Here is a 16,210-nt window from a genome sequence, read left to right on the forward strand (position 1 = left end):
CAAAATTTAAAATGAATAAAAAAGGTTAATGCAATATATATATTTATACTAATAAAAAGATAAATAAATATTAAAATATATGTATGCGGTTTGGTTCGGATTGGATCGGTTTTAAGAAATCAATCCGAAATCCAATCCGATCCAGCGGTTTTCACAAAAGAACATCCAAACACATCCAAAAAACTTCGGTTTTTTGCGGTTTTCAGTTTTTTTGGATCGGTTATCGGTTTTTATTTGGATTGGTTTGGATTTGAGCACCCCTACATGCGGGGGAGATTTTGCCTTCATCCCTGTCCTCACGGGGAATATTTGTCTTCATCCTCATCCCCACAGATCCCCACTGTTCCCGCGGAGATCCACGGATATCAAATATTAACAAAATTTCTATATTTTTCGATCAAATTATGACAGTAGTATGACGTTATTATTTCTATCTTATTAAAAAAACAAATATTTTGTGTCTTTCTTTTTTAAAAAATAAAAACAACACATAAGGCATTCATAACTCAAAAATATTGCAAAAACATTTGGCTACTAATAATCATACAAAACCTAATGACCAAAATATTCCATAACAAAGTATGCATAATCATACAAAAATTCATAACCAAAATATCTCAAAACTGTTGGTAATTGGTAAATATTCAACCAAATTGGATGACTCCTCTGTTACTTTTTTTTTAAATAACATTTAATATATATTAAAATTAATAATAATAATAATAATAATAATAATAATATATAGTGTAAATATGGACGGATTCGGGGAATCCGCGGTGATGGATGCTTCGTCCCCGATCCCCGCCCCGAAGTGCATGGGGACGGGGGGATTTTTGCCTCCATCCCCATCCCCAAAGGGATAAAATATTTGTTTTCGGAGCTCCGAACGAAGCAATTCCCACGAGGATCCGCTCCACCGGATGCAAATTGACAAACCTAGTCCCTGATGATAATAATGTAACTCATAAGTCTTTTTATTATCAATGTTAACTAAGGCAATAACCCACTTAGGGTTGTTTGGTGTTTGCTTAAAACTTTGAAGTGTATTTTTGTTAAAGACTCCGATTCAATACTTTTGATACTAAATTTGGTGGATTAGTCCATCCCAAAAAAAAAAAAAAACTTTGGTTTAGATGTAACCCTCATAAATGCGGTGAAATTGTTTCCTCAAATTTTTTTTTTTCACTAAGATAGAATGTACCAAATCGAAGAAGTAAATTAAGACTCAACAATAAAAATTTAGAAATGGGAAATTGGAGACAACAAAAAGATTGAGAATGTGATGTTAGAAGGAACCATGCGAAGCTTCCATTCATTATTAGAATGAAATAAACAATTTAAAAAAAAAAATACAAAAATCAAATTACAACAATACCCATACATTAAAGGACACTTTGAAAAGATGATACCATCACCTTGTGTTGTTTATATCTAAATCTAAATCTAAATGGTACACAACTCATGCAACTTTAGGTTGCCAGCATAAATTACATTACTAATATAATAATACAATCATTCAATAATAATGCCATTAGAACTAATTGAAAAGCTCTCCAATTTCCTTCTTCATCATTCCCTTAATCTGCATAAGAATAAAAAAAATTTAAAAAAACAGTTACATGTCGTTTGCTATTGATTTTATTAGATTGTTAGTCTTAGACAATCGAACATGCAAACTCAAAAAGTATATGATAATACTATTAGAAGAATAATTATACCTGTTTTTCTGAAAGTCCAATGTCCTTCAAATCATCAAGCTATTAACCAAAAATTGGTTGACAATAAAATTATGTCAGATATATAAATATGTCTCATAATTAATTATTATTACTACTAGCGGGTCAGGCAGGCGCGATATAGATGAAAAAACCATAAAAAAAAAAAAGAGTAAGTTAAGGGCAATTATGGAATAATTAAAAAACCATAAAGGAAGTTAAGGGCAAAATGGACCAAAAAAATCCAGCTCAAACTCCCTTATCCCCTTTATATATTGTTATAGATTATAGTATAGAATAGATATAGATGAAAAAACCATAAAAAAAAAAAGAGGAAGTTAAGGGCAATTATGGAATAATTAAAAAACCATAAAGGAAGTTAAGGGCAAAATGGACCAAAAAAAATCCAGCCCAAACTCCCTTATCCCCTTTATATATTGTTATAGATTACTGTCACTATAAACAAAATTGACTTTTTAGTACATTAAAAATAACTAATGTATTCGGCCTATATTATAAATTTAATACGTAAATTTTTTAATGTATTTAAAAAGTCATGTTTATAATAGTGACGAGAAGGATTTTAGGACATACACTCTTGAAAGGTTCTGGAGATTCTTCACGGAGCTCAAGTATATAGGTTGCTCTCTTCTCTCCAATTCCCTATAAGAAAAAAAGTTCAATTAATTAAAGAACATACATTAGGAAAAGAATCAACTTAATATTGAAAGTGAAACATTTCTAACCTTTAACTTCTTTAATTCATCCCTGTTAATTTTCAAGAAGAAAACAGAAAGTAAACAAATGAGATTTCTCATAGGAGGTATGAAATGATGAATCATTTAAAGTGACAAATATATTCACAATTGTTAATTGTTAATTTAACTGCATATGAAATGCTTTTTTACTAATAATGCAACTAGTTCTTTTAGGAATACGCAAGTGTGTGTGTGTGTATGATATAAGAGAAAAGATAAATATTTCCTAATCAAAATTGAACATGAATACACGACACAAAATGTCCACTTACTTTTCAGCTGTGTTTAAAATTCTAAGGTAGTCCTTAACAAGAGAATTCTGCAATTAAATAAAATCCCGAGTTAAAACAATGAAAGTAAATTTTAGAAGAAAGTGCATTAACAATATTATGAATAGATCAAACCTTCATTCCAGAACCATGCACGTTGAATGTTTCCCATGGACTTTTGGTATTCATTACATCTCGTCTTTCGATGTCAGGAGTTCTTGGTTCTTTAATTTCAGTAGAATTCTGCGATTAAATAAAATTCTGAGTTAAAACAACGAAAGTAACCTTTAGAAGAAGGTCCATTAACAATATTATGAATAGATCAAACCTCCATTCCAGAGCCATGCATGATGTTGAATGTTTCCCAAGGACTTTTGGTATTCATTACATCTTGTTTTTCAGAACCGTTGAGTATTTCCCAAGGACTTTTGGTATTCATTACATCTTGTTTTTCAATATCAGGGGTTCTTGGTTCTGCAATTTTAGTAGAAATCTGATCATCAACAAGTGAAATACATCCTTTCTCTGGTAACTCCATGCATAATGGAGTTGAAGAAAAGAGAGATTGAAGTTCACGCAATTGAGAACTAATAGGTGGTGAAAAATCTCCATTTTCCATGAAGTTGTTGTTCTCCTTGTTCATGTTATGACCTGTAATACAAAAGACCGTATTTAAATATGAATCGCATGATTTGTTAAAAAATCATCGCTTAACACTCCATTCTGTCACATATACCTTCATCAGCTATCGACAAATCTTTGGAGTAATTAATGGCATAAGAAGTATATATATCCTCTTTGTCCTCAGAAATACCCTAGGCGACACATAGTAAACATAGTTAGTATTTCATATTTATTAAACTTAGCGGTATAACATGCTAAAGTTTTGGTAAGACAAATTGAAAATGAAAAGGAAAAACGGAATTAATAGAAATTAATTACCTTTTCCACTATGGGATCAAGTTCTACTTCACTGCTAGCATTCAAAGATGAGTCATCCTGCATGCACTAATATTTATCACTTTATTGACTGAACAGCCAACATATTTAACTTTGCAAATGTTTTTGGTTGAAAGAAGGATCTCGAAAAAAAATATTCTACAAGATTAGATCATTACATTTTGTTCCGACATACTGAGTTTGATATTATTACTAGCATCTGTAAGTGAGTTGCCCTGCACAGAACATTTTCCCAAATCATGTAAATAAAATGACAACATTTATTTTGTCTAGGTTTGTGTTCATGTTGGGATTTTTTTAAAATTTTATTTATTACCTTTTCAACTCCAGAGTTTAGTTCAACATGATTTCCATCTTCTGATAATGAATTGTCCTGCATTTGATATACCAATTGATGTATTGAGCTTTCTAATTTATTTGTAATATTAACAACATAATCAACAAAATATAAGATATGCATTACCAATAAAGGCTCTAATGCTATGCTAGCATTGGCAATGGAAATTTCCTGCAAAAAAAACATATTCATTAATAACAATAATACACCTCACGGTATTTATGGATGGATAAATTTCTTGCCAGCCCCTCCTTTGAGCCAACCAGAAAGAGTATCTTTCTTGTCCTCATTAAAACAGACACAGAATCTGTCAAAAAAAACAGACACAATACAATGCGGTATAGAAGTATTTAGAGAAAAGAAAAGCATACCTTCTCAGCTTTAGTAGCAGAGTGGCTGGCTTCGTCAAACAATTTCCTACGATCCAAAGGAAAAAAAATATAAAAAACTATGAAGAGTTTAACCTTGTAAATAAAATATGTATAGAACTCAATACAAACCTTCCTTTTATTTCAGTCTTTGTAGCAACATCAACTTTATTTTCATATGTATGAGATATGGAACCTGGTAATTTCTTTGCTGTTGCTGATACATTTTTGGGTACCTTGTTTTTGCGATAAGTCACTGTCTGTATTGCTGAACTTGCACTTTTCTTTGTGGAATCTAAGGCCACTGTCTGTCTTGCTGAGCTTGCACTTTTCTTCGCGGAATCTAAGGTTACTCTCTGTCTTACTGAACTCACACTTTTCTTCGAGGAATCTGAGACCGCTGTCTGTCTTAGTGAACTTTCACTTCTCTTTGTGGAATCTAAGGTTACTGTCTGTCTTACCGAACTTGCACCTTTCTTTGAGGTATCTGAGGCCACTGTATGTTTTACTGAACTTTCACTTCTCTTTGTGGAATCTAAGTTTACTGTCTGTCTTACTGAACTCGCACTTTTCTTTGAGGAATCTGAGGCCACTGTCTGTCTTACTGAACTTTCACTCCTCTTTGTGGAATCTGAGGTTACTGTCTGTCTTACTGAACTTGCAGTTTTCTTTGAGGAATCCGAGGCCGCTGTCTGTCTTAGTGAACCTTCAGTTTTCTTTGTGGAATCTAAGGTTACTGTCGGTCTTACTGAACTTGCACTTTTCTTTGAGGTATCTGAGGCCACTGTTTGTCTTACTGAACTTTCACTTATCTTTGTGGAATCTAAGTTTACTGTCTGTCTTACTGAACTCGCACTTTTCTTTGAGGAATCTGAGGCCACTGTCTGTCTTACTGAACTTTCACTTCTCTTTGTAGAATCTAAGGTTACTGTCTGTCTTACTGAATTTGCATTTTTCATTGAGGAATCTGAGGCCACTGTCTGTCTTACTGAACTTTCGCTTCTCTTTGTGGAATCTAATGTTACTGTCTGTCCTGAACTCAAATTTTTCTTCGAGTAAGCTGAGGCCACTGTCTGTCTTACTGAACTTGCACTGTTCTTTGACGATTCTGAGGCCACTGTCTGTCTTACTGAACTTGCACTTTCTTTTGTGGAATCTGAGGCCACTATCTGTCTTACTGAACCTGCACTTTTCTTTATGGAATCCAAGGTAGTGGTCGGTCTGGTTGAACTTGCAGTTTTCTTCGTGGAGTCTAAGTGGGTTCGAGACCGTGATGCTAAGCTGACCATGTAAACAGTGTCTTGGCAAAATGATGGGTTCTAAAGTTCATATATTATAGAAAAGAAAATGACCAAAATTAAAATTTAATTACAAATTGCAAAATGAAAATAATAAGATTTGAACAAAAAATTGCAGTCACATACCAAGCATGAAACCAACAAAATTTTGCTATTTCCCCTCAAGGAGTCCTGCAACATGCCTGTCAGTTTACTTTCCCGGAAAGGAACACGATTTTCATTTGTGCTCAAAGCATGACAAACATTCAATAAGGTGTGAATTGACTTATTAATTTGTTTATTCTCAACATGACCAAAGGCATCACTACTTTTCCTTCTAGCATCTTCATAACCTGATAATAAGTGCAATACTGTTAGTCAAATCTCAAATATGCCAACAAGAGCCAGGAAAAAAAATAAAAATGATTACTTGACATCCTTAGTTGAGCGGGATTACCTGCCATATCTACAAAACTCATTTTGCTCACAACACCATCTACGGTTTCATTCTGGGAAAAGACATGCACAATTAATCCCATGTGGCTCCTACGAACACGCTCAAAGCCTTTTTGGGGTGCAGCCTTGTGTGAAGAACATGCTGTGATGGATATATTTTGAAATTCAGCAATGGATTTCACAGGAGTCTGCAAGAAAAGATGTAACAACATTACTTGTCTACTATCAACTTTAAAATTTCTAATTTTCTTAACTTGGATTAAAATTTTGCCTGAGTAAGTCCTTTAAACTGAATTCTTCCGTGATCTTCAAGCACCAAAATTGGAGGGTGTTCTGGATTTAATAAATCAACAGCATGGTCCTGATGATCTACTTCATAGAAAGAAACTGCTATAGATTTCCCATTTTTCTCAGCCATAGAGAGAAACTCAGAAATAGCGAACAATGCCAAACCCGGTCTTTCATAAGAGCCCTTCAAGTACAAAACAAGATTATAAAATAAAAAATAGAATTTCACAGAATTATTGCTCACAAACCCTACCCTCTTACAACCAAAAAATTAACATAACAAAACTAGTTGAATTGATTCAAACCTGAAGTAATTGAGTTTTCCCACTGCCTCTAGCTCCATGAGCAATAACAGTGCTGTTAATTCCTTCAAAAGCTGCTGAAACAAGAGGCTTCACCTCCCTTGAATAGATAATTTCATTATCTTCATGTTCCTTATAGCAATAGTCAACTGAATACTGACTGCACCACAAGGATTAACATTATCTCAAGTGTCATCACCGCATTGAAAACAACAAGTACAGAAGAAAAAAACAACAAATAAATTAATAGCTTTGCTACAACTACAAACTATGAAAATGCATGTACCCTACAAGAAAACTATTCATCATGATATAAAAATAAGAGAAAACTCAAACCCGAATGAGCTGAAATTTCATGTTGAAAACATGTTAGTTAAATAAATCAACCGAGAGTTAACAAATTCTTGAAGAGTAGTTAGAGATTTTCATCATAGACACTGCTTAGAAGCAATTAACAAATAACTAATAAAATTGTCCGTAAGGCCTAGCTCAACTGGCAAAGGCTGATCTTGTTAGGCTGAACACCTTCACCCGGGTTTGAATCCGGGAGTTTTAGGTGGTAATTGACACTTTGTCTATAGACCCAAAAAAATAAAACTAACAAACAACTAAACCTAAAAGATATTTAACCAAACAGAAACTAATCTCAAAAGCAAACCCACTATTCACTCTAATTTTACAGATTTGTTACTAGTCAGCTATGAATTATGAAATTAAAAAAAATGAAATTAACTCTAACAAATAACTAAATCTAACAGATATTTAACACAACAGAAACTAATCTCAAAGCACAACACACTATTCAACCTAGTATGTTGCTATGCAGTTATTATTTACGAATTATTAAAAAAAAAATCATTGTTCTCTTGGGAACTTCATGTTAGTTTTTATTTTCCAATTACTATTTCTCAATTTTATCGAATTAAATATTTCATTAAGCTAAAACTGCATAATTCAGAACCCTAAAACTCAAATTTTGATCGATTTCATTCCAATTTGACATAATTAAATCGAATTTCACAAATGACGAAGCTGAAAAGTGAATAATTAAGAAAAACAACAATACCTAGAAGATTGTTCTTTAAAGGAGATAGTAACATCCCCTGAATTTTCTGTGTTAACCGAAACCCAATCTACAGTTCCGATATTGGTATCTTGATCCGAAAAGCCACGGATTTTTGCTATGACCCGAAGTTTCTGACCCGAATTGGATCTTGTGAAGCCGAATTGGTTGGATGCCATTGAAAAGAAGGGTTTAGGTCGAAGTAGTGTGTGTTGAATTTGAAGAGAAAGAAGAGAGAATGAAAGAAAAGAAATAGAAGAAGAAAAAGAAATAAGGGGGAAATGGAAATAGCCGTTCGAAGTGAAAATAGAGGAATTTGAAAATCATTCTCGCGCTCCTTCTTATAGTAATGAGGATATATTTGGTATTTTATTCAAATCTTATCTTATATGCTTTGTATTTTTGTTTTTTACTGTATTATAGTCTATGAACTATGAATGTGTTTTGATGTAAATATATATTTGTAAGGTTCTCTTTTATTAATTTTCAAATATACTTTTAAGTAATTAATTTAATTTAGTAGGGATATGATATTTTATATGTATGGTTGAGATTCGAATCCGGATACTCTACTTATTTATCTTTAATCCCTTTTTCTATTGAAAAAAAAAAAAACAAATGCATACCTTTCAGTCCAAAAGAAAAGTAAAATTTCGGGACAAATAGCAACCGTTAACTACAAATTCTCGAATCATTCTTAAATTTAAATCTATTCTTTCTTAATGAGAAAAAAAATAGAAGGTGTTAACAAGAAACAGCAATAACACATTTGTGTTATGAACGGGTCATAACGAGAAGACTTGATAAAAGGTTAACACTTTGTTGAAGTTAGTATATTATGTAGGTGGAAAAATGTACTAATAAATGAATCATACATTGTCAGTGACCCTGGTCGTGATTATATAGAAGAATTCATTGTAACTGTCTGTTAAATGTAGCAAGGAGTGTGGGGAGCTGTTGAAATGAAATCTAATGGTCTATGGGAGACAGGTGGACAAATCCACTTTGTGGTGGTGTAAAGATAGATTTTGTACACTTTTAATGTAATTGAAGTCTGTTGTGAGGAGTGCTAACGAGGCTATTGGGTGTTGGGAGAGTTTGATAGTTGATATGGGTTGTTGCCTAGTCGGGAATCGTTGTCCCTCAAGTCTTTTGTTATCGTTGTGTAATAATGAGTTGAGAAATGAGTGCGAGTACGACTCAAGTATTCGTTCGCGCAGTTCATCATGGGCCGATAATTCCTTAGTGGAGATGGATATCCTTGGATATTTTGGCATTAAATGAACACAAAGCTGAAAAGACGGGAGTGCAGTAACGATGAGACACATTGATCGTAGACGATTGACAATTGTCCCACACATCCGTTGCGGAGGGGTGACGTGTTTAGCCCACTCAATTGTAATTATAGTTTAAAGATACGATTTAAACTATTGGATGGTCCCTTTATCCTTTTGATTAAAAAAGTGGGGTTTAGTGGGATGATGTGACGGAAAACATGGTTGATATTGATTGACAGTATAAAATTACAATGTCAGTGCATATTCTTTTTTCTCAAACAAATATAGTCAAAAAAAATTAAAGGAGATAAACAAACACAGTAAAACAAATGTTACACAAACAACCAATAATCTTTCATTTTTCTGTCACATCATCCCACTCATATCTGTGTAAACTTTCATTACATTGACTACTTGCTATCTTTAAACTAAAAAAAATAAAAAAATCTACCAAAACAAATGTGTAAAATAAAAATAAAATAAAATTGTTACCATTTTGGTAGACGTGGCAGAACAATAACAGAAAGTGAAGGGCAGCAAACAATCAATCACATCGGCTCAGATCAGTAAAAAAAATTGAAATCTCAGACTCCACCGCGATTTCATTTGCATAAGCACTTCTCCACCGTGATTTCAAAATTCAATGTCCTCCTCACTTTCCCTTCTTTTCACTCTCTTCGCTCTCTCGTTGCTAACCACCTCTTTCTCCGACAGGTAAAATAATTAAATTGCAGAAATACCCTTCATCAGTTTCTCTTTAATTAATTTTGATCTAATTAATATTGTTTAATGTTTGTTAATTTTGCATTAGCAGCAGGAAAGAATTAAGGAACAAACATGAATCTGTGTTAATGCAGTTACGAAGTTCTGTTTATTATTCCAACAGAATTGATCCCTCACGTGTTGTCCAAATCTCTTGGCAACCAAGGTCAGGTACTTTCTTCAACTTTCCCTTAATTCCTTTATCATTCTTTGTTAATTACATATTACCAATGAAGCGCCAACACTGACACGTCGATACCGAGAATAACTTCAGAAAATGACATCATAATCATAAATGTCGGTCTCGCCGTCGGACACCTTGTGAAAATCCTCAATAGTATACATACATTTTAAATTTGTTTGCTTATCAATTACCAAGGATTTAAGGTGTGTTTGGATAAACAACTTAATTAAACGCTTGTAGCATAAGTGTTTAACATGCAAGTGTTTAATGTATAATCTATTTCTATAACAAAAGATAAAATAAAGTCAAATTGTTTTTCATAGTTGTTTTCATAAGCTAACCTAGAGAGCTTGTGGAAATAAGCTTAAAACAACCTATAGATATTTCATAAGTTCTCCCTAAGAGTCTCACAAACCTGTTCGGATAAACAACTTATCTACAATTTATAGCATAAACATTTATCATGATAAGCTCTTATGTATAAGTTTACAATCTATTTCTATAGCAAAAAATAAAATAAAGATATATTGTTTTTGTATATGCTATAATATAATTTCATAAGCTATATTGGAGAACTTGTGAAAATAAGATGAAAAAAAGCTAAAATAAGTTGATCCAAACAGGCCCACTCTAATAAGTCAATCTATATAGGCGCTGATTTGTGGTTGTATTGTAGTAATGTCCACAGTTAGTCATCATTCTTGATGTTGCGGACTATAATGGTTAAATATGGTCTTAATAACTATGTAGCGCTGACACTTCACATTAAATCAAAGGCCTCTCCGGCGTCTGACGCCAACACATGTACTTACCTTCAAATATTTCATTTTCTCAAATTACTGTCGGTGTCGATGTGTGTCTGTGTCAGTGCTTCACAGTTTAATAGTAGCAGCATAAACATTAAAACTTTGACATCGTTTTTTAAAACGCAATCGCAAACCTTTTATTTTAGAGTGAAGACCCATTTTGGTCGCTCACAATTTTTTGACAGCCCAATTCAGTCCCTTACAAAAATAAAACTCAAATTAGTATATGATGTTTTCATACCGAGGACAAATTAGTCTCTGACGTTTTCAGACTTTGATGTTTTCCTGTTCCTTTTGCTGTAGGGTCTTTTTGTACAAAGGTTTTTTGTCAGATAAGGAGTGTGACTACCTTCTTTCTTTGGTATGTTGCAGTCTCACTGGTTTGCATTATTATTTATTTCTTTTTGTTCATTGATAATCATGAAAATTCCATCCTATATCCTATATTTACTGTATGACTTGTTTTTAAATACATGTAGACGAGACTGTGAAAATAACATAAATATTATTTTCGGCATTTATATTTAAGTCTTTCAAACTAGTGAAAAAACAGTGAGTTTTTTATTTTTTATAATTCTTGGTTAAAATATAATTTTTTGGAAAATGCTAGCAACATGTTAAAGAACTAGATATAGTAATTTAGTTTCGGAACTTGTGTAATTAATTTTTCAAAAGCTTAAAATAATTAAAACTTCTATTTTTTATTCTTCAACTTGTGCCCCCAGGACACTTATTAGCAATACCCTAATTTTTTCTCAAATAAATAAGGCACTTGTGTAGTTAAGTTTTTTTTTTTCCATTAGTTTTCAACTTACCATTGAAATTGACTATGTTGATTTTGCTAAGGCACATGATGTAAAAGAAAGATCATCAGGAAATGGTGGTCATTCAGAGGAAGATGAAACTTCATTGGATATGGATGTGAGTCTGAACTTTTTCTTTACATACTTTGATGAACTAGGAACTAGTAAATTAGGTTCTGTTCAGTGTTCACACTTGATTGTTGTAGTTTGCATTGTGCTTTAAGTTGTTTCAATGTGTGTTCTGATGTTGTGCATTGTTTTCACTGATGGCAAAATCTTGTCGATTGGCTTATTCTTTGCACAGGCCAATTTAAAGGGCTTCTGAATGATTCTTAAGTTATCACCACATAGTTTTAGCTTGTTATTTATAAATAAGCGATATATGATATGTTGCTAAGGGCCTGTTCGGGTGGTTGTCAGTTTTTGGTTTTGAAAGTCAATTTCAAAACCAAAACCTGTTCGGCTAAATTTGTGTTTATTTGATTTTTTACTTATTTTAAAACAGTTTTTGCCTAAAACTCAAAACCAAACAAATAGATTTTTTGTTTTTAGTTGTTGGTTTCTATTTTTACCTCGACTCACCTTCATTCACCACTCCTTCATCTTCCTCCCTTTCCCTACCACCACCATCCATGTTCCTACGACCAAATTCTTCGTGTGTACACACTACACATAACGAAAATGGCTAGGTAATGTCCAACTTCAAAAATCAAAAGAAAATTGATTTTTGTTTTCAAAAATATCAAAACTGGTTTTGGTTTATGAAAATTTAAAACCAAAAATTGAAAACCACCCCGAACGGAGGATAAACATGTACTGATCGATTTAGTTCTTAATTGAATAGCAGAGTCTTTTTGACCAAGTGGTCGAGAGTTCATGATCAAGATAGATATACATCATGTTACTTGTTCTTGTCTTATTTTTGTTCAATAATTTTATCCTCTAACACTAAATCAACCATAAGTTTGTAAGCGATATTTAGGGCATGTTTGTTACAGTTTTTTCTTAAAAACATTTCTTTTTAAAATGTACCTAATCAGTTAATTCAAAATTGGAAAAAGTAAAAGATGTCCTCTAGAGTGCATCTACTCATTTATAGTTCTAGGTCCTAACCTGCTCTTGGCTCTGCTGTTTGTGACTTCCAGCATTAAGATGTACAAAGTTATCCATGTTGATATAAAACATTTGTGTGATCCTTTACATCAATGCTTCTGTTGTACTGAACTTGAAAACTTGTAGTCATTTTCAGATCCTTTTATCACTCTTCACTATGATGAGCAAGAATTTAAAAACAGTTGCTACCACAATTGTGGTTGTGGCGTCAAAGTTTTTATCTTTCTGCCGCCGTATCATTGTGGTCGCATTAGTCATATTTGGCCATAAGTTTCTGTAATATAAAAGATCGCAACCTGACTGCGACCACAATTTAAAACCTTGATTATGAGATTACTATAGCAACATGTTTCTATTGCTCCTTTGCCCTTGAACTGTTTATTACTATTATAAGTTATTGGCATGATATTGTGAACATTGTTATGATGTTCTACACTGTATTGTTCTAGGATGATATTGTCAAGAGGATTGAAGAAAGAATTTCAGTTTGGACTTTCCTTCCTAAAGGTATCATTTTAATCAATACATGCCGATGCTTGCTTGTCTGCCTTTTCTCTGTGATACAATTGTCTGCCTGTCTAGTAATTTATATTTGTCTTGTTTGTCGATAATCATTTCCATTAGAGAACAGCAAGCCTTTACAGGTCATGAGTTATGGACTTGGAAAGGATAAGCGGAACTTCAATTTTTTCACAAACAAGCCCAACTTGGAATTAACTGGACCATTGATGGCAACAGTGATTCTATACCTCTCAAGTGATACTCAAGGGGGTCAAATTGTCTTTCCCGAATCAGTGGTGAGTAAGGCCGTTCGAGTTTGTCTTGTGTGTGCTAGTTCGAGTCTTTCTTATGTTTTACTATCTTTGTCCCTTCATATAAGACACGTTTATCCAATTCACATGTATTAAGAATAGTTAATTTGGTTAATAGCAATAAATTTTATCAATAATTTATATTAGTTTCCAAACGTGGCCAAGAGAGTTTATACTTCCTACGTATAAAATAAATGGGGGTATTTTTGTAAATAAATAATTAATGCATTGAAGAATCAAGAATGTAAAGTGAGTCTTATAAAAAGGGACAAACAAATATAAAATAAAGTCGCATATTTAGGGACAAAGAGAGAATTATTTATCCTTTATCATATTCTGAACCTGTCTTTACTGTTTGATCTTGTTGAATATATTCCACAGACCAAGAGTAGCAGCTGGTCAAATTGTAGAAATAGTAGTGACATTCTCCAACCAGTAAAAGGGAACGCCATTCTATTTTTCTCTCGTAACCTAAACACATCTCCTGACAAGAGTAGCTTCCACACCCGATGCCCTGTCCTTAAAGGCGAGATATGGTCTGCTGTTAAATACTTCTACGCAAGACCAATCAGCGGAGGGAAAGTCTCAACCACATCAGATGTTGAAGAATGTACTGATGAGGATGATAGTTGTGCCGCTTGGGCGGCAATAGGAGAATGTCAACGAAACCCTGTCTACATGATTGGATCTCCTGATTATTATGGTACATGTAGGAAAAGTTGTAATGCTTGCTGAACAAAAGTTGGTTTCCACAAAAACTATGATGTGTTTGGTTTTTAAATTGATTAGAGAATATATAGGAAAATTTAGTTGAGTGAATTAACTAGTATTCTCAAGATGGTCTTTAGCAACTAAAGATTTTGTAATAATCGGGTTAGATTCATTATTTTTTTATAAAAGGTAATAGAGTTCCTAAGTAGTGAGTATTCAAATGTAATCAATATACTGGTAACATCTATTAAAAGGGGTTACTTAACAATAGAATGAACCAGAGTTGAAATGTATAATGGAAGAGTTGTTGACATTTACTATTGGATTATCCTCTCTCAGTTAGAGCAGTTTTTACTTGTTGATGTGAGTCTCTACCCTCATAATTTATTTTGTGTAAAAGATACATCTTAGAATTATGAGATTTCACCACAAGAATTTAATTCCTAATCCAATCTTTTTGATTTTCTATGAAAAATCAATTTACAAAACAGTCTCAAGGTAGGTAAATACTGTGACAAATGTCCTCTTTTGTAGGTAATTGACAAGCACATCTTGCATAAGCATAAAATACATACTCTAATTTAGTCCTAATAATTGCATGATGAATTAAGGGAAAATTCTAGAATTTCATGCATGGTTCAACATTCTCTAAAATTAGTATTTTAAAGAATTATGGAGTAGAAATGAATTTCTAACACTCCAAGTCTATACTTGTATCTATAATTTCACAATTAGTTAACTATTTCCTAATTGGCCAAAACTTAATAAGAGGAATTCTTTTTTTTTTTTTTTTTTTGAGAAAGAATAAAAGGAATTCTAACCTAAAGGAACCCACTTTAATAATGATGAAGTTGATGGCGATGATAATTGATAATCCGAAGGTGTGTGATGGGTGTGGTTGAAGCTTCCAACTCCTCCTACTTCTTCAACCTATTTTAAGTCACTCTTGGATTTTTTGTCATTCCCATTCCAACTTTTAGCTATATGTGTTCAGTGAGAAGGCTCGAAAAGTTCAAGCCTCTACCTATCAGGTACACCTTACGGCTTATGCACCGGTTTGTGTGGCTTGTGTATGCAATAACATTGCACAAGATATATAGCCTTACTCTAGAGAGAAAATGGTCATAGAAAAAAATAGAGCTACATAGAGAGTTTTTTTTGTTAAAGAAAAATTGTATCGAATAAATTAAGTGGAATATGTTTTGATATCATGTTAGAATTTGGATCAATTCTAATTCAATCATACAAAATTGAGTTGCACGTAGACATTTCTTTCTAGTCATATCTTTATCTAATATGGGACTCTCGACAAAAGTTTCACACAAGACAATTGTTTAACGGATGCTTTTAGCTTTTAACTTTTAATGGTGGTTCTTTTCTATTTTTTGTAAAGGGTATCTCTCTTTGATGTCCACGTCTAGTTCGAGTTCGGCCTGACAAAGTTCCTGAAGATGCCACATCGTCCGAGCAGGTAAAATACAATATTTAGTGTCTATCATACAATTGATTTGAGATTTGAAAAAGAGTAATGGGAGAAATCGAAAATTGAATGATTTGGTCATGCTTTACTCACTTGTTCTCAGGTTGCGGAAATGTTTAAAGATCAAAAACAAAATCATCCCAACAAATCCAAGACAACAAATAAAAATGAATGAGAGAAAATGTGAGTATTGGATATGATTACTAAATGATCCCATATCACACATCTAGTGGAGATAGTTTTTGTTTTTTTGTTACTATTTTAATTTTCTAAATTTAGTTTTATTATTAAATTTTCAAGATTTAGGAATTGTGTTTGTTTTAACTTATTTTTATTTTTGAGAAATGAAAATATTTTAATTTTTTTTATAAAGGTGAAAATCTTATTCCCAAAAAAATATTTTAAAAAATGTTTGGTTAATTGGTTACTTCTCGAGGAATTTTCTCTTTTTTAGAAAACTATAAAAATA

The 16,210-nt window shown here is 32.7% G+C and overlaps 2 protein-coding genes across 6 annotated transcripts; one reads left to right on the forward strand and one right to left on the reverse strand.

Moving 5' to 3' along the window:
- Positions 1–1,238: 1,238 nt before the first annotated feature.
- On the reverse strand, positions 1,239–8,150 carry LOC123909172 (kinesin-like protein KIN-10C). Of its 3 annotated transcripts, none has more exons than XM_045959950.1 (19): positions 7,797–8,150; positions 6,734–6,890; positions 6,412–6,612; positions 6,142–6,328; positions 5,832–6,037; positions 4,540–5,726; positions 4,411–4,456; positions 4,166–4,210; positions 4,019–4,075; positions 3,861–3,917; positions 3,685–3,741; positions 3,479–3,557; positions 3,071–3,393; positions 2,878–2,985; positions 2,746–2,792; positions 2,462–2,483; positions 2,310–2,378; positions 1,719–1,757; positions 1,239–1,582 (listed from the first exon to the last, which is right to left on the reverse strand). In XM_045959950.1, the coding sequence occupies exons 1-19, from the start codon at positions 7,970–7,972 to the stop codon at positions 1,538–1,540; spliced, it is 3,108 nt and encodes a 1,035-aa protein (XP_045815906.1). In that variant the 5' UTR covers positions 7,973–8,150; the 3' UTR covers positions 1,239–1,537. The 3 variants fall into 3 exon arrangements, with proteins under 3 accessions (XP_045815906.1, XP_045815904.1, XP_045815907.1); XM_045959948.1 differs by having other exon boundaries at positions 1,281–1,582; positions 3,685–3,750; positions 7,797–8,144; XM_045959951.1 differs by lacking the exon at positions 3,861–3,917 and having other exon boundaries at positions 1,286–1,582; positions 7,797–8,085.
- A 1,446-nt stretch (positions 8,151–9,596) lies between these two features.
- Positions 9,597–14,578, forward strand: LOC123911044 (probable prolyl 4-hydroxylase 12). Of its 3 annotated transcripts, none has more exons than XM_045962361.1 (7): positions 9,597–9,784; positions 9,882–9,998; positions 11,126–11,183; positions 11,669–11,743; positions 13,188–13,245; positions 13,363–13,535; positions 13,932–14,578. In XM_045962361.1, the coding sequence occupies exons 1-7, from the start codon at positions 9,714–9,716 to the stop codon at positions 14,283–14,285; spliced, it is 906 nt and encodes a 301-aa protein (XP_045818317.1). In that variant the 5' UTR covers positions 9,597–9,713; the 3' UTR covers positions 14,286–14,578. The 3 variants fall into 3 exon arrangements, with proteins under 3 accessions (XP_045818317.1, XP_045818318.1, XP_045818319.1); XM_045962362.1 differs by having other exon boundaries at positions 9,885–9,998; XM_045962363.1 differs by lacking the exon at positions 11,669–11,743.
- Positions 14,579–16,210: the final 1,632 nt, after the last annotated feature.

The sequence above is a fragment of the Trifolium pratense genome, linkage group LG2 (genome assembly GCF_020283565.1).
Source record: "Trifolium pratense cultivar HEN17-A07 linkage group LG2, ARS_RC_1.1, whole genome shotgun sequence".
In the NCBI taxonomy this organism is placed as follows: Eukaryota; Viridiplantae; Streptophyta; class Magnoliopsida; order Fabales; family Fabaceae; genus Trifolium; species Trifolium pratense.

What these genes read in the sequence shown, in the direction of transcription:
- LOC123909172 (XM_045959948.1), bottom strand. Translation starts at nt 7,972, where the DNA reads ATGGCATCCAACCAATTCGGCTTCACAAGATCCAATTCGGGTCAGAAA. An exon ending in GAGTTTTGTAGATATGGCAG is followed by an intron (nt 6,038 to 6,141) that starts GTAATCCCGCTC and finishes ACTTATTATCAG; the next exon opens with GTTATGAAGATGCTAGAAGG. An exon ending in TGCATGGTTCTGGAATGAAG is followed by an intron (nt 2,793 to 2,877) that starts GTTTGATCTATT and finishes ATTTAATTGCAG; the next exon opens with AATTCTCTTGTTAAGGACTA.
- LOC123911044 (XM_045962361.1), top strand. Translation starts at nt 9,714, where the DNA reads ATGTCCTCCTCACTTTCCCTTCTTTTCACTCTCTTCGCTCTCTCGTTG. An exon ending in AAACTTCATTGGATATGGAT is followed by an intron (nt 11,744 to 13,187) that starts GTGAGTCTGAAC and finishes GTATTGTTCTAG; the next exon opens with GATGATATTGTCAAGAGGAT. An exon ending in TTGTCTTTCCCGAATCAGTG is followed by an intron (nt 13,536 to 13,931) that starts GTGAGTAAGGCC and finishes TATATTCCACAG; the next exon opens with ACCAAGAGTAGCAGCTGGTC.